The sequence below is a fragment of the Camarhynchus parvulus genome, chromosome 3, assembly GCF_901933205.1.
Source record: "Camarhynchus parvulus chromosome 3, STF_HiC, whole genome shotgun sequence".
NCBI lineage: Eukaryota > Metazoa > Chordata > Aves > Passeriformes > Thraupidae > Camarhynchus > Camarhynchus parvulus.
Window position 1 is genome coordinate 7,202,001 of NC_044573.1, and position 25,393 is coordinate 7,227,393.

General features: G+C 39.8%; 1 protein-coding gene across 1 annotated transcript in view; it reads left to right on the forward strand.

Moving 5' to 3' along the window:
• Positions 1-242: 242 nt before the first annotated feature.
• TMEM63A (transmembrane protein 63A) overlaps positions 243-25,393 on the forward strand; it is a 30,814-nt gene continuing 5,663 nt past the window's right edge. The window contains exons 1-21 of the mRNA XM_030945199.1: positions 243-295; positions 1,205-1,529; positions 2,219-2,415; positions 4,229-4,308; positions 5,782-5,845; positions 7,024-7,061; positions 8,183-8,325; positions 10,699-10,750; positions 11,893-12,001; positions 12,404-12,474; positions 13,184-13,264; positions 13,918-14,041; positions 14,390-14,523; positions 16,755-16,892; positions 18,003-18,156; positions 18,915-19,021; positions 20,602-20,688; positions 21,127-21,189; positions 22,034-22,196; positions 23,072-23,177; positions 24,138-24,305. Of these exons, the coding sequence (XP_030801059.1) occupies positions 2,230-2,415; positions 4,229-4,308; positions 5,782-5,845; positions 7,024-7,061; positions 8,183-8,325; positions 10,699-10,750; positions 11,893-12,001; positions 12,404-12,474; positions 13,184-13,264; positions 13,918-14,041; positions 14,390-14,523; positions 16,755-16,892; positions 18,003-18,156; positions 18,915-19,021; positions 20,602-20,688; positions 21,127-21,189; positions 22,034-22,196; positions 23,072-23,177; positions 24,138-24,305 (2,068 nt within the window). The 5' untranslated portion in view covers positions 243-295; positions 1,205-1,529; positions 2,219-2,229. The remainder of the gene's footprint in view (positions 296-1,204; positions 1,530-2,218; positions 2,416-4,228; positions 4,309-5,781; positions 5,846-7,023; positions 7,062-8,182; positions 8,326-10,698; positions 10,751-11,892; positions 12,002-12,403; positions 12,475-13,183; positions 13,265-13,917; positions 14,042-14,389; positions 14,524-16,754; positions 16,893-18,002; positions 18,157-18,914; positions 19,022-20,601; positions 20,689-21,126; positions 21,190-22,033; positions 22,197-23,071; positions 23,178-24,137; positions 24,306-25,393) is intronic.

The window sequence follows — 25,393 nt, forward strand, 5'->3', positions numbered from 1 at the left end:
TGGCCCTGTCCCGGTCGGAGCAGCACTGTCCCGGCTGGGGTGGCGCTGTCCCGGCCGGAGCAGCGCTGTCCCGGCAAGGGTGGCCCTGTCCCAGCAGGGGTGACACTGTCCCGGCAAGGGTGGCCCTGTCCCGGCAAGGGTGGCACTGTCCCGGCAAGGGTGGCCCTGTCCCGGCCGGAGCGGCCTGTGGGTGGAGCGCTGACAGCGGGCCGCGCGCGCATGCGCAGACTCCGGGACTTGTTGCCGGCGCTCGTAACTCCGGGGCCGGGCCGGGGATCTCGGGACCGCCCGTGAGGTGACGGAGCGGGAGGGCAGGGAAGGGAAGAGAAGGGAAGGGCGGGGGTAGGAGAGGCCGCCCCGGCGCAGGTAAGGGAGGGCGGGAGCGGCGCCGTGCGGGGAGGGGAGTGGGCGAGGTGAGCGCGGCCCCTCCTCAGCGGGACCCCCCCTCAGCGGGGTCGGGGCGGGCAGCACCGGGAGCGGCGAACCCTCCCCGAGGGGCGCTGAGCCCCCTCCCCGCGGGGGGCTGAGCCTACTCTGGCTCAGAGTGCCCTATTCTGGAGCGGAGGGACCCGCTCCCTCCTCCCGGGGCGAGCCTGGCGCTTCCCAATGTGCTCCTGAGGAAGCCGGTGCCGCCCGCCGCGTCTCCCGTCCCTGCCGGAGCCGGGGGCGCCGGGGGCTCCCAGCGCCACACGGGACCCGGTTCCCGTTCCCGGAGCCCGCCCGGTGCTCCCCGGGCTCCTGCGGCGCAGCCCCACCCGTGGGAGCTCTTCCCCTGCCCTTTATCTGCCTGGCGGCTGGCTTGTTTAAAAAGAGCAGCTTTCGAGAGTTGGAAGCAGTGTCTGATAAACTCCAGCGTGTTGCTTGGAGTTTAGCGTGCGGGCTTATGCTGAAGATTCCCCAAGGTTCCTCACAAACGCTTTCTTTTCCGGCAGCGCTAAATTTCAGTCCGTAGAAAGTAAGGATAGAGTCACGGCACAACTTTTATGGGCGTTGTTGGGTTTTTTCTCCTTCTCTCTCTCGTTTTTTTTTTTTTTTTCCCGTGATGAAACACATCAGCTGAGACAAAATTTCTTCCTCACCGCGTGGCGCTGCCCAACACTTAGCAAATGCTGTTTTGGGAGGAGTATTCTCCATGCCGTTTTCCTGCTGTTTAAAAGGAGAATATTTAGTTATTTGTATTTTTTGTTGTTTGTTTCGTTTTCAGCATCTCGTCAGAGACACGTGCATTCCTGTTAGAGGCAAAACATCCCGAAAGCAGTGGCCCTGCACCTGTGTGATGAGGACCTAGAATATTTGCTTTTGAAGGATTGAGTTTTTTGGGGAGTGGTTTCTCTGTGAATTTATCAGTCAGAAGTGTGTTCTGCATGAAGCAATACTTGGGAATCAGCAAGTAAATAACATCCAAGAAAGGAAATGTTTGAAGTGGAAAGCCCTAAAATAAACGAGCAATTGCCTGCACTGATAAAAAGAACTTTGTATCAATAGCCAAATCTCGTGCATTCTTGTATGGTACTACGTTATCTGACCAGGTCAGTTGACTAAAATGAGGCAGATGTCTGTTCTCTGAGAAATACTCTTTGTTCTTTCTTGTTTGTGACATGAAATAACTGGCCAGCTGTGCAGGCCTTTCAGTTGAGTTATTTTGAAAAAGGAAAATCACCCAATATTCCAAGAACAGAAAGAAACGTGTATTTGTGTAGTGGTTCTTTTCTGTGGAATTAGTGGTGAATTTGTCAATGATCTCAAGGCTTTGACATTTAAATACAAAGTTCACAAGCTGCTGCATTCACATGTGCTCATCAACTAGGAACAAAATTTTCAAACTGCTGTTATTGGAATATGTAATACCCTGTGTGATTCCTAGAATCACAGCCCAGGCTGGAATATGCAGTTAGATGTTATGGATTAAATGACAGGGAAGGTTTTTTTTGGGAGGGATCTTCTGCAGTTTTCCTCAGATCTCTGTAAGAGAATATGGTTCACTAGATGTCTGGAATTCTTGTCTAGGCACTGCTGGTAGCTGAACCTGCCAGTTATTGCAAAACATTTCACAAATGAAAGGAAGAGATTGCCAAAGGCACCTTCTTTCCCAAAGTAGTTTTCTGGTTGCATCTTCCTGCACTTTTCATACTTGTAATATATCTCACAAATACCAACCAGGCTTTTCACAAGTTTGTTTCACTTTTTCCCTTTCTTTTTTTTTTTTTTTCTTTTAAAGGGATAGAAAAAATGAACCCTTCCTATTTTCTGGGTTTTGGACATTCTCATCTAGGCATCTTTGGGAACAGGAGTGATCCTTTCAACAGAACAAATGAGACTTACTGCTACAGCACTGCCCAGGGCAGCACAGTGCTCCAAGGAGTAACCTTTGGTGGAATCCCAACTGTCCTGCTGCTTGATGTAACCTTCTTTTTTGTAAGCCCAGGTTTCTATTTCTTTTATTGAAAGTACTTCTGACCTTCTCAAAAGTGACATTGTTCTCTGAATTCCCTTATTTATTGGGTTGGAATTTGGTTTCTGAGAATGTTCAGAATAAGAAATGAGTTGAGACCATCCTGGGAGCATCAAAGTGCTTTTCAAGTGTTGATAAATGTTTGCATACAGATGGGATGGTGGTGCCACTGTATGTTGGATGTGTAGATGTAGGGAGGGTGGAGTTTTACAGGATCTGTTTGTGGGGGCAGTGAATTTTGTGGTTGCAGCTCAATTTTTCATGTTTTATCTTAACTGCAAGAACATTTGGGTTTAAGTAGTGGGTACATTTTCAGGAAGGGGACACCATTACTAACTCAGTTGTGACATTTTTCCACACTGTATTGTCTTTTGAAAAAACAGCTTTTTAAGATTAGATTTTCTGAAGCTGTAGATGAAGTACTGACCAGCTCAGTCCTGAGAAAAGATGGAATATGATTAGTTGCTTCAGGACAGGCCTGAAACTGCACTAAAACTTGTGGTTATTTTTGTAAGCTTGGTCTAGGTGGCCTTCAGCCACCAGAAAAAGGGCTGCAGACCTGCAAATTGGCCTGAGGAAAGGGTCTATGGTAGTAAAATAGACAAAAAGGATAACAGTTACTGAGTTCTAGAAATCTGCTGTAAAGAAACTTAAAGTAGCTGTGCTCTGAGCTGGTCCTTCTGTAGGAATGTAAAGGATATTCCTCAAAGTTATTTAGTGGCATTCTTTGCTGTTGATTTGGTGTATGCTACCATAAATCCATTTTCTGAGGGTGTACAGTATTTACAGCACTGTGTCACCAGTGGCACAGCATTTAATAAGATTCACTTGAAGTGCTTGCCTTCTTTTAAAAGCTGTGGCTCAGTTTTAAGACACTGAGTCTGGTGCAGAAGGCTCCTCTTTTCTTCAAGTATCAAATCCTGAAAATTATCTATCAGGTCCTGTATTCTTATTTTCATGACATTTTTCCTGCATATCCTTTTAGTAACTGTCAGTTGATGGGTTTCTGATATGTTATTTCTAGGTTGGTTTCCAAAGGAAGTGAAGTTTATATATTTCATTCTCTTCCCATTTTTATCTGGCAGTTCTGCCTAATAACTGTAGAATACTACAGCCAATTTCAACCAGAGTTGTGAAGAATCTAGAGAGTTTTCCTGCTTGCATGAAGTTTAATGACCAGGTGAAGAAGGAAGGCTCTCATAAGAAGGTTATATTAATTGTGAAATGTGGAAATGGAGCTGTGTAATCTTGACACAGAGATAATCTGGTCGTGTATCCTGGCTGGCCAGTCAGTATTTGATCCCAGTAAATTATATCACTCGCACCACTTTCCAGCCAAACAGGTTGTTCAGAATAAGAAATTCCATGGGATGGAGGAGGAACCAGAAAGTGAGGGTGTATGCTACATATGCAAAGAAAACAGGCCCTGTCACTTCATTGCTTTTTGTAGAGGAACTTGTTTAAAAAAAAAAAAAAAGAAAAGAAAAGATATTAAGCTATGAAATACTCAGTGATGGAGCTTTTTTCTTGTTTTCTCTGTCCCTTTCAAAAAGTGAAAATACAGGGGGCAGATAAAAATACATTGCAGAGATCAGGGATGGGTAGTTTTGGTCCCAGACAGGTTGGTCTGTAGCATGGCCGCCACTGAGTTGGCTGGCATATGATAATTGATTTAGGAGCTAGGACAGCATTTTTGGTCAGTTCTTACACACCTAAGAATGATTATTTTGAAATGGGAGAAATAAATATTTTAATATCTCCTTTTTTATTTTCTAGATTTTAATATTACTGTTTTCCATTATAAGAAAGAGATTCTGGGACTATGGTCGTGTTGCTCTGGTGTCAGAAGTTGAAAGGTAAAAAAAATATGTAATCAGACTGACTTGTTGAATCATTTGGGGAGGAAAGTACAGTAAGTGTGGCTTATATTAGGTGCATTTGTATCAATTAAATATGCTTGTAATCACTTGCACATGTTTGTTAAAAATGTCCTCACACTGCTTTGGGTGAATACATCCTCCTCAGAGAGTTATTGTCCATGGTTTCAGCCATAAGTCCTGGGTTTCCATTGCCATGAATTTCATCCTACAGCTGTGAGTTAAGGAAGTGGAGGGAAGGAAAGAGGCTGCTTGTCTGCTGACATGCTGCACATTGATGTTTGCACTGTGCTTCTGTACAGAAGGATATTAACCATTCTGTTTATCTTGGCTGAAGCCCAGTGTATTCCCAGGGCTCCCTGCACAGCCTGTGCCACAAAATCTCCCAAGAGTTCAAAAAGAAAAACTGACTTTTTCAGGTTTCTGAAATTCTTCACTGATTTGTAGTAATATTTCAAATGAGCATTTTTTTTTTTTTTTTTTTTAATGTGGGATGATATGTTGGGATGTTTAAAATCCAAACTGTCTGTGTGTGAAGTGGGGAAGCTTTTAACAGCAAGCCTCTTCCTGGTGCAATCAAATTGTGGTAAATTCACAACTGAGCAACTGGAAAGAGCTCAAACCCTGGTTTTAGGTGTAATCTATGAACAGTTGTGAAAGATAGATGATGCAAAATGGAATGGGCAATAACTGAGAAGGCTTTAATCCAGCTGGCTGAGGCAGCAGTCATGAAGGTGCTGTGGAGGCATGGGACCAACAGGCTGGAGCAGTCAGACACCCAGGAGCCTCTGTTTTTGTCCTGCTGGACTGTGAGCTGAGCCTGCTGGCCACAATTACAGAGACACCCAGGAACACACTCCATTCTGACAGGTGGCCTCCCGTAATTACCATTGCAACATTTCTTTTTAGCAACAAACTGAAAACAGGCACTCTGCTACTTTTGAGGGCTACAGAGTTTCTAAATGTTTCTAGCCTTGCTACAGGACTGTTTGTGCGAGGAGTTGGCTTCGCAGGGATTTAGTTGTGAAGAGAAATTGTGAATAATGGCTGTACCATAAAGGAAGAAAAGTGGAGGGAAAAAAGTGATGTCTTGTAGTGAGGAAAATCCAACAGGAAGCCAGCTTGCAAATCTGATCCTGGCTAGGTTCTCAAACCTGTGTTGCATTCTGTTACATCACTGTGGCTTTAACATCCTGATAAAATGTTATTTTCTTTTAAGCTCAATTGTGCTCTCATGTCAGGAGCTCACAGGCGTCCTCTCTGTTCAACAGGAGACATACACAAGTTACTATAATCAGCCATGTGCTACAGGGTGAAAAGCACAGCTTTCATAAGTGAAAAAGTGTGTTTGTACTACATCCCTTAGTCAGAATTGTTAAAGTTGAAATAATTCTGTAAAACTCCATCATCTGTTGTTAAAGACACTTAAATGCATCATTTCATGTGTTTTAGTGAATCAAGATATAACCGGTTGTCAACGTCATCATCAGTACCTGAAGATCTTGAATATGATAAGGTAAATATTCTAGAGTTCTGATAATACTTTCTGAATGGAATCTGCTGGAATTTGCCATTCCATCTAGTTCAATGAACCATCATTAAACTGGAAGTTCACCTCTATGCAAAAATTAATAGTGCATTGTTAACTGTGTTTTTATAGAACCATGCATAATCTCTGTTTCCTGATCAACTATTGCCATATCATAAAACCTGTATCTTGTGTCATTGTTTCTAAGTCTGATTTGTTGTTTTATTGTTTTTTTGGTTTTTTTTTTTTTTTTTTTTTTTTTTAATTTAGAGAGGGACTATATGTTAGTGTTTCAAAGGGGGAAGGGAGAGTAAAAAAAAGACTAGCAGATAATTTGTACTGGGATGACAGTTCAAAAAGTTACATTGAGTTCGCATTGCAAATAATACTTAGTTGTTCTTTACAGTACATTGTTTTCCTCACAGTGTTGAGAAAACTGGATGCAAGTGTGAGGCTAATAATAATGTTATGCACTCTCAATAATCAAAATGGTTTGAAGTGGAGGGTAATATTTTGGCCAATAACTGGCTTCCCTCCATGGTCTTTCTGAAGTTGTTGAATTGGTACACTCCTATAATTTTGTGTTGCAACTTCAGAATGAGCCATGCAAGAGTTGTCCAGCGGTGGCATCCTAAGTTTTCAACATTTTATATATACATGCATCAACTTAATATCTAGCCTTGCAATTAATTATTTGTATGAGCATCAAAAGCATACTAGTGGTTGATGAGGATTGCTCTGCTATTTGTGTACTTTACTCCATCTTTTTAAAACCATAAAGCAACTTTAGCTGTGGAGTAACACGTGTCTATTTAGTTGGATAATGTTCATTTGAAAGAGGAGCCCTTTTGAGAGAGAAGGGGTTTTTTTGAACCATTGTGGGATGCTCAGTGAGATGTGAATTCTGCTATCCAGTTTCACTGGGGGATTTGTAAGCCTATATAAGAAGCCTTTCTTTTAGTGTAATCACAGCAGTGTTTTTAACAAGCATTTCACTGATTAACTTGTATTAGTCCCTTGTATTTCAGAGCAGCAAACTACCAGCTTTTTAGCTAAGATATTGTCTCAATAGAAAGACTTATCTTAATTGGATGGATTAGACACTATTTTTTTATGTCAGCTTCTAAAAACTTCTTTTTTAAAATTTTATTTTATTTTATTTATAGGGGTTTTGTTCTTGGATTACATCTGCTTTTCGGATGCAGTAAGTATATGAAGCAGAAATAGTGAGTTGTGGTTTGCTTTGATCTTTTTTAATTTAGAAAGGTGGTTTTCATTCCAAAATTTTGGGGGTTATTTTCCCATTTGAGTAGATAGAGTTTTAATACAAGCATTGATACAGATGCCTCTGGCTGGTTGAAAAAAGGAAGTGAAAACAAGGTCAACTTATGGGAATACTGTTTCAGGGTACAGTTGTCCTGCTAGAAGCCCAGGGACTTGCCAATCTTGGGACAGTGTGTGAATCTATAGTATTTATATGGATTCAGAGCTAATAATTACACTCTAGGATTTTACTCTTCAAAGAGTGCCTCGTGGGTGTTCCCCTGTTTGAAGCCAGCAGGGCCCCAGGCAGGCAGTGGGATTTCCCTGCAAGGGTTTCTGTGGAGAACTGGTGGCTGGGGCTGGAATTGACTAACTAGGGAAAGTCCATCCCAGTGCTTCCCAGAAACTGAATGTTAGACATGTGATGTGTGTTCTTTATGTCTCTTGGGGCTTAGTAGACCATGACTTTAAAAATCAATTTCTAGTTTGGATACACTGAAATATGAAAGGGGTGGGGGTTAAGCCTGTCCTTCTCCATTTTTGCTAGTTCAGTTCCTTCCTTTTCTAAGTTCTCCTATTCTGATGATCTAATCTGCTGGCAGTGGAGAGATGGTGAGAGTTCATTCCAAAGCCTTTTCTATCTCCTGTTAGCTGGGTGTCATAAGAGTGAGGTGGTTCTGTTGTAATTTGCCTCCTAGGGGGCCTTTATGGGGATGAGTGGATACTGTCACTGATCTTAAATTTGGAGAGCTAGGCTTGTGACTGGCATAAAGCAGGAGGTCACAGCAAAAGACTTTATCCTCTTCTAGTCCAAAAGAATTTGGATTCGTGTTTGCTTTTCAGATTACTGTTTCAATTTTAAATTCCCTAGTGTTAAGTTTTGTGTAGTGGCATTGCACAAGAAAAACGCACTTTTGGAACCTGAATTTACATGTGAAAGAACACAGTAGGGATTGATGGGAATGGGGATGTCACTGAATAGACTGAGGATCTAATGTGTGTTCATAAGCCACTCCCAAGAAGATTACTTAATCTGACCATGTGTTTTTCTGGCTGATGCAGTGATGATGAGATTCACGAGCGGTGTGGGGAAGATGCCATCCATTACCTCGCCTTCCAGCGCCACATCATCTGCCTGCTGATTGCCATCAGCATTTTGTCTGTGTGTGTGATATTGCCTGTCAATCTCTCAGGTGATCTGCTTGGTAAGAATTTATTCTTTTGTGTTCTTAGAACAGTTCTTTATACAATAACAAAAACTCTTTAGGATTTTTTTTTGGTTAAGTTTATAAGAAGGTGTTTTAACCACTCTAGTGGGTTGACTCTGGCTGGATGCCATCTTCACAAACTGCTGCACCATAAGTCACTCTTCTACAGGGTGCAGTCCTTCATGCACAGCATGAACACCCCACAGGGTCACAAGTCCCACCAGGAAAGCTGCTCCAGCATGTGCTCCTCTCTCCATGGGTCCCCTGGTCTCTGCAGCGTAGCGTCTTCTCCATGGGCTGCAGGTGGATCTCTGCATCCCCATGGTTCTGCACCATGGGCTGCAGGGAAACCTCAGCTCTGGTGCCTGGAGCACCTCCTGCCCTTCCTTCTGTACTGACCTTGGCGTCTGCAGAGTTGTTCCTCTCACATATTCTCACTCTGCTCTTCTCTGCCTGCAGTTAGATCTGCACAAGAACATTTTTCATGTTATCATGGAGGTGTTACTATCATTCCTAATTGGCTTAGCCTCATCCAGCAGTGGGTCTGTCCTGGAGCTGGCTGGAATTGGCTCTTTTGGACATGGGGAAGCTTCTGGCAGCTTCTCACAGAATCCACCCCTGTAGCCCCTCTGTTACCTAAACCTGGCCACACAAGCCCAACACACCCCCTCAGTCTGATGTGAAATTTGTGTGATTGTATGGGGCTCTTTAAACAGTTGTCAGAAACAAGATAAGACTTAGATGACAAGACTTAAAAAGGCTCAAGTCAGGATTAACTTTACCCATGCCCTCTTAACTGGTGTTGATCATTATGGTTTTTATTGGTGGTGATTGTCAATGGAATACATCTTCACAGCTGAGAAATCTTTTTCTAGTATCCAGCCTGAACCTCTTTTGCTTCAATTAATTTAAAATCAACTTTTTTATCTGTCACTGGAGAGAATAGACTATTCTTTTCCTCTTTACAAAATCCTTGTAGCTGCTTGAGAATGATAAACATTTTTTATCTGCTTTTTCCTCTTTCTCATAAGCAAACCAGTTAATTTGGTCTCTAATGAGAAATGTTTTCCATTTGGCTGATCATAAAATCGTCAGCCATGCCTTGAATTTTTGTTTTAATCTAGCTACACTGTCTGCCATTGCTCCTTTATGCCTTGGTTTATGTCTCAAAATTGGACAAATCTTGCAGAGACTTTGTCAATGCTGACTAGATAAAGTTCATTTCATGTTTCTTGAAGTCTAGTCCTCATTATGTCTTCCAGTGAGGCACTTGCAATGTCCTCTAGTTTGCCATTCAGTTTGCTGATGGGAAATCTGAGTTCTTTGAGTGAGATCTCTCTTAAACTCTGTTTATACATTCTTCTATTTCTGATTATGAGCCCTTACCATCCCATTTCCTACCTAGCTTTGTATCAATCTCCTCAAGATCGTGTTGAAAGTGTTGTTCATGGTTTTTAAGAGCCTTGTGACATAGCTCTTGTCTGTAATAGGACACATTGTACCTTTTCCTTTTTGTATTGTTTACCTTTGGCACTTCTGTCTCTGACCTCCCTTTTTTATGAGCTCTTTCTTGGCAATTCTCTTGTTATATTAAAATGAGCTTATTATTAAAGCAGGACAATATAGCTTCTGTTTTTCCGCTTTAACCTTTGTGAGTCTAGGAAATACAGCAGAAACCAAATTTTAGTATCTCTCCCCTTCTTCCTCCTCTTCCACTGTAAGCTGATTTTGTGCATTTGCAGTTCTTTCAGTTGTGATGACTTGCAATCACAACTTGTGGTTTAACAGTCTGGGCTGGAAGGATTGTTTGGCTTTCTAAAGACACTAAACTCCTTTTCCTTTGTCATCATTTGCTCAATTTTCCCTCACTTGCATTATAATTTTTTTAATACTTGGCAGTCTATTGAAATAATGTCATGTAAACCCATTTTTGACCTTACCAATGTTGTCAGCACTGTTTTGTCAACACTGAATTAATGCAATTTAAAAGCCTGAGATAAGAAATCAGTTAAGATGAAAGAAAAGCGTGAAGGAAAAATGTTCAATCCCTCAGCAACATTGTTAATGGACATGAAGGGAGATTGGAGGGAGAAAGAGAACTGCTTCAAAGATCTAATGTATAGATTTTCAAAACACTCTACTGTTTTTCTTGATGACTTGAATGTGGTATAATCTAGGGGTGCCTTTTCTAACTTTAAAACACAGGCAGAGTAAACCAGCATTGACTATGATTCTAAGTCATTTTATCAATGAACTTGCTCAGCATTAAAAAGAAATATATCAACTTCTTTAAAAATTAGAATAAAAGATGACTTTGTGGCAGTAAGTGTTGCACCAGTTAATTTTCCTACTTGTTCTTGTTCTTCTTAGATAAAGATCCCTATAGTTTTGGAAGAACAACTATAGTAAATTTACAAACCAGGTGAGTCTTGCAGAGTCCCTCTATGCTGATGTCTGTTTCCTTCATGGTCTCTAAACACAAGAATTGATATTGCAGCATGGTTCATGGGCTTGGAATAACTTGATCCCTGTCTGTCAACTGAAACTGGGATATGCTCTGCTTCAGGCTGTGAACTTGCAGTGCTGTTAAGAAATCCTGAGATTGGGCTTCTGGTCTCTCAGCTCTCACTTCTTACACCACGTGTTTCTCTTGGCTAATGACTGCACACCCAGTGATATTCTTTTCAGAAATTTCCCCATTAAAGGAAACCATGCTTCAGAAGGAATGTAAAGCTGATAGCTTTACTGGAATCTGCAGCTGGGATGATTTAAATTCCCTTACATTAGATTTATGTGTGTGCATATCTCTCCCTATCTGAGATTACAATTAAAATTACTTCAATGGTTTTTAAAAGTCTGTAAAATAGTTGAAGTACTAAGCTGCACAAATCTTCTGATTTATTCTTGATCAATCCACATCCATTCCTGGCACTATGTCCAGTAGAATTTCTGTTTTGTTTAACCATGTTATGAAACCAAACAACTAATAGGGATTTTTTTACTTTGTTGGATTTTTTTAATCTGTAAAATAGGTTCCTGTATTTTAGTTTAATTGCAATTATTAATGCTCTTTACAAAACAGAAGAACTGTTCACAGAACAGAACTTCTGTAAGCTTTGAAGAAGGAGATATCAGAAGAGCAGAATTTCCTCCCTCTATGAGGCTGTTTTCAATTTGAGTAAGGATTGTGTTCAAGAAGAGTTTAATTATGCACTCAGCACAGTAAATAATAAAGTAAATAGCAAACATTTTGGCAAATAGCATCATATGTCATATATGCCATCTGAATGAGAAAGTAAAAGCCAAACACTGCCTAAATATGCCCATGTCGTAGAGCATCTGTTTTCTTTTTCAGCTCCATGGCACATAGAATTTTATGAGAAGCAAATAATCCTGTTGGCTGTCCAAGGCATCTGCATAGGGGTGACTGACTACCAGTAGCTGCCTTTTTTCCTTGTTTTATGTTCAGTGAGAGGTTTTGATCTGATTATCATTCTGATGGCTGCTTGTATCAACTGGACAATTGGTTCTTCCTGTTTCTCATATTTCTGTTTTGTCTGACAGCAATAATCTTCTTTGGCTGCACACAGTTTTTGCTGTTGTTTACCTGATTCTGACTGTTGTCTTCATGAGACATCACATGAAGTATGTCACATATAAAGAAGAAAACATAGTAAGTGTCTGTATTGGAGTGAAAAGAAGTGTATTTGCCAATGGATAATGCTAAAAAGCAAATTGCTAAGGTGCCTCCTGCATGCGAGAATGTGACATAAAAGTGAAGGAATTGACTGAAAGCAATGCTCTACTGAATGAATTGTGAAAACAAATGGAGAGAAGGGGGTTGGGGAGGGATTTGTGAAATTTTGCTGTAACCTGTTACCAATGTAGAAGGTGCTGTCTTAAATAGATGAGTTCCCACCAAAATCAGAATTACCTACCTTTTTCCTGCTCTACTACACAGCTAATTGTGCTGTGTCTTGGCCTTCTTTACATTCTTGTTTTCTCTTTTGCAATGTATTTTATCAAAATATAATTTTGATTGTATGCAAAAATGTAATTACGTTTTCTCTCCCAGGTTAAGTGCACATTGTTCATAACTGGTCTTCCAAAAAATGCGAGTGAAGAGATCGTGCAAAACCATTTCACGTAAGTTCCACACTTGAGTGATAACATTGGAGTCATGGAGTGGTTTGGCTTGGAAGGGACCTTAAAAATCATCAAGTTCCAATTCCCTGCCATGGATAGGGACACCTTCCACTAGACCAGATTGCTCAGAGCCCCATCCAACATGATGCTGAACACTTCCAGGTATGGGGCATCCACAACTTCTCTGAGCAACCTGTTCCAGGGCCTCACTGCCCTCACAGTGAAGAAGTTCCTCTAATATCTAATCTAAACCTATTTTCTTTTTGTTTGAAGTAATTCTCCCTTATGCTGTCACTACATGGCCTTGTAAAATGTTTCTTTCCATCTTTGTTTAGGAATGGGATATGTAGAATTGGCCTGGTAGTTTTCCCTGCCCAAGCAGATAAATTTTTTTAAATTTTGCACTGCTATTCAGAAAATATTATATTTCAATCAGGTTAGTTAACTGATCTTTAAATCAGAATTTAAGCAAGTGTCTCTGTATCCACACTTTCCAGTCATGCCCCCACGCAACTTCTACTTGGAATAAAGCTGTGCATCTCATATTGAGTAACCTCCAATGGCTGTCTGTGGAAGTCTCTGCTCTCTGTTACCTCATTCAGAAATTAAATTAGTGATGAGATGTCAGTTAGATACCAGTGCTGCTCTTGAAACAGTTTCTTCACTGTACTCTCTGTTCTTATTGTTCTCATGTGCTGCTTCCTTTCAGGGATGCCTACCCAACCTGCACTGTGCTGGAGGTGCAGCTGTGTTATGATGTAGCCAGGCTTATTAACCTTTTCAAAAAAAGGTACTTGTTTTTGTAACCTACACAAATTTAGCATAATTCTTTGAATGTTTTGCTAGTCCTTAATCAACATGCACCAGCAGTACTAACCTGGTGTATCCTAAAGGTGGATTCTGCTCTTCAAGTTCTGGTCTGGACTTCAGTTAGATTCAGCTGTGTTTTGAAGGGGTTTATGGGGCTCAGCCCATCTCTTGTTGGTGTGATGTGTTGTTTGTTGCCTAAATTAAGTTTTGATTTGCTGATTATTTATGTATGTATGTACTTAATTATTTATAGACAGGCAAAGTGAAAAACTGAACTATTGAATTAATAACTGTTAACCCTGCTTCTTTGGCCAGAGGTACTGATCACAGGAGAGACAAGTGTTGTCTTCTGGGCTCTCAAGAATAACATTGGGTTGTTGTTTTTCCTGGACCCTCACTACAAGTAGTGAGTAGTCCTAGAACTTCACTACATGTAGGCTGTATAATGTTATACAAATTTGCAAATAATTGTATAAGTAACCAAAATAAACTGCATGAAAATATCTTTGGTGACTGATTAATTTGCTATCAGTGCTTGGCGTAATTTTTTCCTCTCAGGGATTATAATCTTTTTAAGCTTGATGTTGATACTGTTTTCTTGCAAAATGTTATGGATGTATTTTTTTTGTGCAGAAAACAGGCAGAAAAAAGCCTGATTTACTATGAACACCTGCATCAGAAGTATGGCAAGAGAGTCCAAATCAACCCTAAGCCATGTGGTCAATTCTGCTGCTGTGAAATGAGAGGATGTGAAAGGGTAAGAGATTCTGTTCTTCTCTAGTTATAGCTAAGTAGGTTATTGGAGGAGTAGAAAATAGTGTTTGTGTCATGTTTCATTGACCTTCAGAAAATTCTTTATTCATTCATAGCTTATCTGCCATGTTCTTGTACTGCATAGGAAAGGAATTCCCTGAAACTTTTGAAATGTAATCTTTGTGCACAAACTGAAGTAGAAGAAAATCTTCCTTGTCTTTGCCTCGTGACATGATTTGTTATTTGTGGGAGTGGCCTGAGGGAGGGTGACCATGGTTTGTGTAAACTGTGTGTCAATGAGGATATTGGCCATCTGGTACATTGCATCTAACAGCCATCAATTTCCCCACAGGAGGATGCTGTAGATTATTATACCAAAGTTAGAAATGAACTTGAGGAAGAATATTCAAAAGAGGAACAAGCTGTTCATAATAACCCACTGGGAATGGCCTTTGTAACGTTTCAAGAGAAATCCATGGCAACCTAGTAAGTTTTGCCCATTGTCTTGTTTGCTCTCTTTTTACTAAAATAGTACAAATGATCTCTTGTTTATGTCCCTTGTTTGCTTATGTTGGTTCTTCCTTTCTTCTTTTTCACCATTCTGTGGATTTGCTCTGCTTTGCTTTCTGGTAAGTTTTTCCATAAATGTATTTTAGCCTCTATGCTTTGAATGAAGATATTACCTAAGGGACTAAAAGGCTTGGGACATTTAATGGGATAAAGAACCTTTCTCTCCTGTGTGGGATCCAGTCCATCAGGGTAGGTTTTTAGAAGGCCGTACTAATTGGCTCTTGCATATGAGTTACTGACAACTCCATTTTCTGCTGTGCAAATGGTCCAATTACCAGGCTATCAGAGTGGGTACAAATTGCACTGCCAGTTAAGTCATCTCAGCAGGGTAGGCTCAGTGAGGGACCTGGCCACAGGGGAGAGAAACACATATTCTCTATATCTCTTACCTGTTGTTATAGATATATGTTTAGACCTAATAACAGAAGTTGTTTTGTGCTTTTATTCAGTCATTTGCAGGGAAAAATATGTGTAGCCTCTCATGTTCTGTTGGCATTCTGTAAATATCTTTTGCTAACACAAAATGGGTAAAGGGAAGCAGAATAAGATTTGTATTGCAGCATAACACATCATGCTTTTTTCTGTTCTTAGCCTCTGTAGTTTAAATTGTCTGCATTCTTTTGGCCTTCAAGTCATGTCAGAGAGACAGTTTTTGAGGCTGTTTTTCAAGGAAGTCCAGGATGTAGAATTTCTTGCAAGATTTGGTATATCAGAGAAAGTTTTGCTTGCTACTCTTTCATTGAGTAGTGATTGTGTGATGAAATCTGCCTCCTCTCTTAATTTTGTGATAAATAACATTTTGAGGTGTGAAAATGAAAGAAGAAATAAGCACTCAAGTTCCTTCTCTAGCTACTGATGTGTTATGAGCAATTTTGAAGGGCTAGTCCCTCCTTGAACAAGTGTTCTGAGCTGCACTGCAGGCATCTCTGAGTTCAATCATCAAGACCTGAAAATATTTTAGTTTGTTTAGCTTAGAATTAATGTGGTGGACTCCATTCCCTGGGAAATTAGATTAAATTATGTGTGAAGCTGAGGCTCCCATCAAATTAGAAAATTACTAGGTGTCCTTAGGATGCTTTGCTCTGCAGAGCCCTGAAATAGGATGAGAGAAACAGGACACCAGAAGTGAGGTTCTGGAGGCTCAGGTGGTTGTAGAAGCTTTTTAATGATGGCTAAAACTTGCTCTGTATGTATTTTTAAAAATAACCTATCAAAGAATAATCAACTGTCTTAAATACTTGCTGCTGCAAGATGCTGGCAATCTGACATCACTGCTTGAATTCTGGTAAGGAAAAGGTCTGGGGGGTTGAGGGTTGTGTTTGTTAGTTTGATGTTCTTGTGTGTGGTTCTCTGTCTTCTTTATGTTAAGACCACAACTGAGAAAAAAGCATATTCACAGATTCTGGAATCACCCCATCTAAATATAATATATATTGTTTCTATGCTACTGTAATAAAATAGTTTCTGAATGTGTTCCTCACCCTTCTACTGCTGTCCTTTGAGAGATGTTTGATAGCATTTATTCTGGGCATGTTTAAATTTTCTTTAAATATTTTGAGTGCCAGTCGACTCATAATATTGGAAGATAGAATTAAGCACTGTGATTATTTTAGAAGTGGGTGAAAGAGGCTAATATTTTAAATTGTGAGGATACCAGCATGCTAAAAATTCTTCTGAGAATTGGTACTCAAGGCAAAATTGGCTGGTTTTGATACTAGTGTAGAAGATTACTCTGCAGTCTCATTTCATTAGTCTACTTTGATTTGAAGACAGCTGTATTATGTAAAGATGTGTTTAGGAAACTGTCTGTCTTTTATTTTTTTCCAATGCTCTCAGGCTTTGATTTTTATTTTTTTTAATATGACTCATTGCTGTTGTTCATGTTGGTAGAAGCAGTAAACAGTTTAAACCAAGACTGTTTTTTATTTCTAACAAAACAGATCTCAGGCCTGTGGTAGCAACTGTTTAAATAATGGTCATTAATGCATAATATATTACAGTGTTGTTTGAGCTCTATCTTGATCACAGGTTATTAAAATAAATAAAAAACTCAAAATCCTTTATCACTATTCCCAGACATTCTCATTACATATTTAGCATTTTCAGGTGTTAAAAAATGGAAAAATCTTCCTTTTCTTTCTTAACAGCATCCTTAAGGACTTCAATGCCTGCAAATGTCAGAGCATTAAGTGTAAAGGAGAACCCCAGCCATCACCCTACAGCAGGGAGCTGTGTGTATCCAGCTGGGAGGTTACATATGCTCCTTACCCTGAGAATATTTGTTGGTAAGATTCTTCTCTTACATCCATTTGTTAGTGATAATGTAGAATAAGAATGGGCACAGGACAAACAGGGATGAGCGTGGGTTTTTTTAACCCTAAAATAAAACTTTATGTAGGAATGTGGCTGATCTGCCTCTTTATTTTCATTACTCATGTTCTTCATTGACCTTGGGGTCTGTGGGCATTACAGGGGTAATGGACTAGAGTTTCTCCACCCCAAAATTTAAAAATAATCCAATCCTGTTTATATCTGCCCCTCAGTATTTCCTTTTCTTTGAGGCTAGTGCATATCTACTGTTCAGATCTGAGGGAAGCAACTTGGTTTTAGTGCTGAGTATCATCAAAATATGTATATATCTTTCGGAGTTGCCATGTGATGAGCATTACTTGGTCCACTCTGTAAGCTCTGGTCTGTCTTCTTCCTGTTCTTTTCCTTTTCTTCCCTTCACCTTGAAGAAGAGGGACCCAGGGATATGCCAAGTTCACAAGAAGACTCATCATAATCAGGGATGTGACTGAACCTCAGTATCCCTGTTTTGTTTGTTCTGAATATTTGGCTTTGCCTGGTGCTCAAATCATTCCAGTCCTTTTGCCAACCATCTCAAATAACATTTAAGAACTGAAGTTGTTTAAAATCTACAGTTGCTGTTTTAATATGGCAGGAAGAGATGCAGCGTTTGCAAATTTGAAATTTTATTTCAAATCACAATTTTTTGGTAGATTCTGCCTCTGATAGGCATTCTTGAAGAAATTCTGTGTCCTCTGTCTCTATCTCTTCTTGTTCCATTTATTTTTAGTACTTCTGTATTATTGAACAATGGAAGTGTTTCATCCCAAACCTTAACTAGATGAGATATTGTGTTTTTGTAATGAAAGATTAGATATGTTCTTCTGCAAGCACAATTTATGGTATCATTCAAGAGAATTTGCACAGTTCTCTTTATTTCTAATAGCAACTGGAACTTGTGTGGTGCTTTGTTATGTAACTTTGAAAGCTCAGTTTAGAAAAAGCAGTGCCACCTGTTATTTGACAGATAGTGTATGTATCTTTTTTTAACAGCAAATGCTTGCTGCTTGTTTTAATGGCCTTTTTATTTTTATTTCTTTCTCCAGGAAAAATCTTTCAGTGCGTGGATTTAAATGGTGGTTTAGATGGGCTTGCATTAATTTGCTACTTTTTATTGTGCTGTTTTTTCTTACTACTCCTTCCATAATCATCTCAACCATGGACAAGTTCAATGTCACTAAACCTATTCACTACCTTAATGTGAGTATTGCCATATGTTTGGATATAGCTGTGGATCAGACCAAGATTTTGGTAAATTGATAGGGTTTCATTGTTTTACCTTCAGTTGAAATTCCTACCTTAGAGCTTCAGTTGAAATTCTCAGGACTGTTTTATGTAGCTGCTGATGAAAGTCCAGAGTCCATAAGTCCAGAGTCAAGTCTTTAGCCCTCTTTTGTTCCTGGATAATAGTCTGAAGTTATTTTTATCTGAGGTTTTATATTATTATAACATGTTTATGTATTTGTGGTAAAAATTTGCAGTCCAAACAAATAATTTTAAATGTTGTAATCAAAAAATCTTTGCAAAAAATGGGATTTCAAATCCAACTTGTGTTTTGATTTTTGTGATAAGGGGGAAATTCAGATTTTTAACTCTGAAGTAAATTTTTTTTTGCTCATAGGATTCAAAGCAAGATGACATATATATCTGATCCTAGTTTGACTGCAGCTAAAGCAACTTGCAAGCTGTTCTTTTTAAATATTTCCCCATGCTAGTGTAAACTACATAAAAACTACTTGTGAGACTGCACTCTCATGGAATTTAATTCCAAATCTCACTTTGATTTTTTGTCTTGCATGCCAGTGCTAAGCACTCATTACTCAATTTAAGATTATCTGAATATAATTTTTTCACTTGATCCTGTTATAATTTACAAAAAGCAAAATATTAGCATCTCTGTTCTACCATGACTGCATGAAAGTGTTTTTAATACTAAATCTTATTTCCTCCCCCACTAGAATCCTGTCATCAGTCAGTTTTTCCCAACTCTCTTGCTCTGGTCCTTCTCAGCTTTGTTACCAACAATTGTCTATTACTCAACTTTGCTGGAGTCTCACTGGACAAAGTAAGCAACTTTTTCCTCTGTTTTTACCTTATCAGCTGAACTACTGAGATAAATGAAGTGCTGATCTTTCACAGAGCTCTCAAACCTGCAGACCTCTCCTAGCAAGAACTTTCCTGTTCTTGTCTCTTTCTAGTGTTATAACCACACTTCAGGGTTTGAGTAATTTGTGACCCACACAGCAAATCTAATATGACCACATGATTTGTTTATGCTTTCCCCTGCTCCCCAGCTCTCTCCTCTTTGTGTTTAATCAGAAAAAAAAATTGTATGAGCAGGCTCAGGAGGTGTAGCTTCAACAGGAGCATGGGAAGTGCCCCTAATCCCATAATTAACTTGCTCTCTGGGAAGATTGGCCATGTGGTTTGGATCCCCTCCAGGCTGACAACTTATAAAAAGGACATGCATCTTTTTGTTTGGCATGACAAAATGGTCTGGATGTAAGTCCTGGTTCGCAGCTCGGATCTGTTGGACATCAGTGGTGATCTGACAAGATTTATAGGGCCAAAGGCCCAGCAGATGTGTTGATGCAAGGTTTTCACACTGAGCTGGGGCACCCCAGAGATGTCAAGCCCACTAATGACTTGCTGGCTTGGAGAACTCAGCACAGTTTGGTTTGGAGTACCAGATTTGATGCCCTGTTTACCTACACACAGATAAAAGCATGGCACTTCAATCTCAACTCCACTCAGTCTTTATCCCTAAAGCTTGTCATCATTGTTTGTTTTTATTGTCTAAGGTAAATTTTATGGTTTTGCTTTTAAATTTTTACACAATGCTTTTCTAAGACACCATTTCTAGAGTCTATTATTTATTTGTCACAGTTGTATGCTTTTCATCATCTTAGTTTTGGTAGCTGTGCTGCACACATGAACTTTGAGCCCTTCTCCATCAGTTAAAATAATTTTCTGAAGTCACTAGAGATCACGGGTCTGATTTCAGTTACACTGATGGGTCTCACAGTGCCCAAGTGTTCCTATAATAAAACCCCTGTGGTTTTAAAGCCCTATCAGATACCACCTCTAGGAGTCTGAAGTATTCACAGTGCTGCACTTTTCTGGCAACAGGCTGTCACTGGATCCATGTTCCTGCTGCTGTAGTGGGGGTATAGCATTTGTAGTGTCATGTTGTTCCCCAAGACTTGACACTTGACAGGGAGGTTGTCTAGGTGTCTGGTTTCTTGGCAGTGGTGCCTTTTTCTGAACTGCTTAAACCCTGCTGGCATGGCACTTGAAGAGCTGTTGCAAGATTGAGTGTCTTTGGGTGAGAGATGAGCTGTGCTTGTTGGACATTGTAGTCATTGTTTGTTTTTATACAAAAAAAACCACTTGCAACACTTTTTATACAAAAAAAATCTTGCTGGATTAACATTCCGCAATGTTTTTGTTGCCCAAGAAGGTACTGAAATTCTGCTTGGTCCATATTGGTGAATATCTCAAAGATGTTTGGGTTTATCTGGTAGCAATGTGATACGGTAGGGGAAGCTGGGAGTCTGACAAGTCCTGGCATTGTCCAGGAAAGATCCTTCATAGGTGGCAGCTTTTTGTATGAGTTTCTCACTCAGTGCCTTTTTATGTTGATAGATCTGCAGAGAACAGAATAATGATGCATAAAGTCTACATTTTTTTGATCTTCATGGTATTGATTCTGCCTTCCCTTGGTCTGACCAGGTAAAGAATCATAGTTTAATGAGATAATGGCTGAGTACTTTTATAATGAGACATCTTACTTGTGTTTTCTAGTTGTGAGTTTTAATATGTATTAAAGTTTAACTTTAGTGTGTTATTAAAGTTTTATTATAATTTTAGCAATTAATAATATTAATTTATTAACACAAATTAATATTATTTCTACTAATAGATATAAATATTTTTGTATTGTTTAATTTTGTTAAATTTTTGTTCTGTTTAATTTTTGCTCTGCTTAATTTTGTACCTTTTTTCTTATTTCTAGCTATCATTAACTGTGATAAAGCTGAAGTGGTGTTTAGATTACTTGATTAAATTCTTTCTATGCACTATCTTGACTTAAGCTGCCTAAAAAGAGAAGCATTTTTTAAAAGAACTAAGGTGTGGGAGACTGAATTACATTCACCATCTTTCTTTCAGTCTGGATTTTTTTTTCCGCTGGCTGTTTGACAGAGAATCATCTGATTCTGCAGTAAGGCTGGAGTAAGTATCAGCTAAATAATATTCTCTCTTTGCTACTCCTTTGTAAAGAAATACTTAGGACTTAAGTTTTTTGTTTTTTGTTTTTTATTGCTGTTTACTGTCTTTGGTTAGTATTTATTAAAATTTGCTCAGGATTGCTACTTTGGGATGACGTTGAGCTTCTGAATAAGGGGAGGAGACAATAAGGTTGGACATTAGAAAGAATTTCTTCACAGAAAGGATGATAAGATATTGGAATTGGATGAGGATTGTTGTATATCATTGACAGGGGATCTTCTCAAGGATTACAGTGAGACCAAAGAGCTGCAACAGTTCTCTTTCTGAAAAATATGTTTTTACACACATCACATTGCAAATTTGCAGATATTGGTTATTTTAAGTTCCTGTGCCTGGAGGGAAAGAATAGAATGCAATTATTAGGGCATAGATTTCCAAATGCAATTTCAAAATTGGTAACAGGAAGACAATTAGGAGTTACTAAATTGGGAGAGATGATTATTCTATTGCAGTCTTATCTCATCTTGTGTCAGGTTGCTGTTGCAGACATCAGATGATGCTCTTGTCTGCTCTCAGCCTCCCATCAGGCTGCTGCATCTTTTTGTGAGCAGTTTATTCCTCATCTGAACTGCACCTCAGCCAGGCTCTTACATCCTCCCCTGGCTGCATTTGTAGCTATGCAGTGTTCTTTTACAACAAGGTTATCAGAAGCTCTGCTGCCCACTTCCTAACCTACATAGCGCTTATTCTTACCAGAAGAGATTTCCAAAGGCAATAGGGATACATTGTACACCTCCAGTGTTTGCTTGCCTTCCTCCCAGCCAGTGTCTGGTGTCTTTCCTGGCAGATGTGTTTTCCTGCCTGACCAGGGAGCCTTTTTTGTGAACTATGTGATTGCCTCAGCCTTCGTGGGCAATGGGATGGAGCTGCTGCGCCTGCCGGGGCTCATCCTCTACACCATACGCATGATCATGGCCAAGTCCACAGCAGAGAGGAAAAACATCAAACAGGTACTGGAGCCCCTCCTGAGCAGGAGGCATTTCAATGGCTGATCCTTGTCAGAAACTGGCAGCACACCCATCCTTCATACCATTAGCTATCATCTCCTGACTTCTTGTTTTTGTTTTTTTTTAGCCTTTGTTTCACTTGTCCACGGCAGGTTCCTATTCCCTTCATTCACAGCACAGATAGCAGGGAGGGATTTATTCCAGTCAGAGATGGTCAAAAATCAAAACCCAAGCTTTGAGTTTCAGGTATCAATCTCTTCATAGCTCTAAGTCAGAGTTTTATGATTTGTATTTTATAGAATAGTTCTGATTTTATCTTATAGTCTGAACTTCAGGGTTGGTTTTTTTTTTTTTTTTTTTTTGTTTAAAACTGCCTAGAGTTAGTTTCTTCTGTCAGCCATCAGGTGTGTACAACTTGCTTTAAGCTGAACATACACCTAACAAAATAAATCTTTTTGCCTATATTCCATTTTAAGAGGTGGACTTTCACTTCCAGGTGAAGTGTCATCCTTTGGCTTGAAATCCCAGGTGTTACAATGGGAACTTAAGCCTGTATGTAGCTACCACAGTGAGGTGAAGGTTCTGAGTCTGGCACAATTATTTTCTGCCTTGTGATTTTAAGGAGCTGCTTCTTGTAGATGCAAATTCTCTGAGAAATTACTTTAAGGCTAAGAAAGAAACAGCATCTTTTCTGTATTTCCAGGTAATAATAACACAAAAGACTTCCTCTAATTATATCATTTCTGCCTCTTAGGGAAAGAACTGATCTCTCAGAACGAATAAGATAAGGTGAATTGTTGCTTTAGGGAATCTATTCTTAACTCCTGACACATTGATGGATGACTTGAGAGTTTTGGATGTTTTGTTTTTGTTCCTAGCAACAGGCATTTGAATATGAATTTGGAGCAATGTATGCCTGGATGCTGTGTGTGTTCACTGTCATCATGGCCTACAGCATCACATGTCCCATCATTGTCCCTTTTGGTAAGTTTTCCAGTGAGCACTGTGGGAGTGAGATGGGGCATGTGGGAAGTTTGGAAGGCTCAGCTCTGCATTCTTATTCCCATTCAAATGCTGATAATCCTTAGGACTTGGACCCAAGTTTCCTTCCTTTCTTGTGGAAGAACAGTGAAAAAGATGATGAATTACTTAGCTCTTGTACTGCCTTTAGAAGTTGAAAATACCTTTAATATCTATTAGATGTTTATTTTACTTCTCAAATTTGAGTGTATTGGCTTTGGTAGTTAGGGGTTTAGATCAGACATAAGTAGTACTAAATAATTTTATATAGTTGGTATTTTCATTTTCTAATCTGAAACTTTACAGAGCTAGATACAAGGTAATTATCTAAATTAGATATTGTTCAGAACTGGTTTAATCAACAACCTTATTATTGGGAGAATGTGGCCAATTTTTCTGTAACAATGTAATTGATATTTACTTACATTCCTTTTTGTATGCAGTTGTAAATGTTTGAATGTGCCACTGCATCCCAGAGCTGTTGCAATTCATAGCTGCCACAGCAGTTGCTGGCTGTTTGTTTGGATAAGGAATAGCTGACTTGAAATCCAGTCATCAATCTGGTGAAGGCTGAGAGGGAGATGTTGAGCCACTGTCATGCCTTCCTTACCAGCAACAGTGCAAGGGGAGCTGCGAAGTCTTCCCTACTGGCTTGGCCTCATGTGCCAGCACCTGGTAGGAGCTCTGGGCTCTCCCTGGGAGCACAAGAGGCACCACAGAGACAGAGAAGTGTGTGGAGAGGGGAGGGATGGAGATGCAACAAGCTCAGCTCCTAAGCTTTAGGAGCAGGTGATGTCTTGCAGCTGTACCCTCCTCGTGTCTGGGCTGCACCCACTCACTTGTTTAGTGCAGATCCCTTCAGAGTTGCTGCTTTTTATCAAACCTCCAACAACCTCTGCTTGGCTCTGCTGTTTCTCCTGCCAGGTTTGATCTACATCCTCCTGAAGCACATGGTGGACCGTCACAACCTCTACTATGCCTATCTCCCTGCCAAGCTGGAGAAGAAGATGCACTTTGCAGCTGTCAATCAGGCCCTGGCAGCTCCCATCCTCTGCCTTTTCTGGCTCTATTTTTACTCATTTGTGAGGCTGGGTAAGTGTGGTGGTGTTTGAGGGTCCCCAGGATGAGGGAAGAGATGAGAATCTTGACTCTGTGTTTCAGAAGGCTTATTTATTATTTTAGGATATATATTATATTAAAAGAAAATTATATACTAAAACTATACTAAAGAAAGAGAAAGGAGACCTCAGAAGGCTAGAAAAGAAAGGAATGAGTAATAAAATCTTGTGACTGCTCACAGCCTCAACACAGCTGGCTGTCATTGGTCATCAAGTAAAAACAATTCACATGGTGGGTAAACAATTCTCCAAATCACATTCTAAAGCAGCAAAACCAGGAGAAGCTGAAGCTTCCCAGCTTCTCAGGAGAAAAGATTCTGACAAAAGGATTTTTCAGAAAATATGTCTGTGACAGGTGAGTATGACCTCTTTCCACATGGAAGGTGCTCCCAGCTCTCTTGCCAGCATCCCTGAATTAGATGTGAGCTCTCATAAAGCTTTCATAAGCTTTGTGGATTTTTCTATTTCCTTCCCTAATGGGGGAGTCATGGTGGTTTTCTGTGAACTACACAAGATTTGCACAAGAGCCTTTGATGGAGATGGCTGATATATTAAACTGTTAGCATGGTGCTCTGTGTTCCTTCATTTCAAAAGAGATCATGTATTCCTTAAATCAGTACACCTGGAATTGGCCAGCTGGGCTGTGAAGTGACAGTAAAAATCATTACATAGAACAAAAATCTACTCAGAATTAGCTCTTTATAGTGAGATGATCAGTGGCTTCACTACCTGCATTTGTGCAGCCTGGGCATAAGTTTAATTTGCCTGGCTGAATTGGCTGCTGCCTTGGTTGTACAGCCATGTCCTAGGAAAAAATGCTAAAATATTGGTTAATGCTAGTCCTTGTGTGTTCTACGTCACCCATCAAATTTTACATGGAAGACTGCAGTGAGATGGTGATTCTCTTCCCCAGATGGGAGTTTAAAACCTCATGTTTTGTAGTAATTTATCTTTAAAATATGGACATTCTGTGTTTTGCAAGTACTTGACAATGATTTTATTGGCTGTGCTGTGCCAACAGCTTTGATGTCAGAAAAAGGTGGGTAACATCTTATGGGGTTT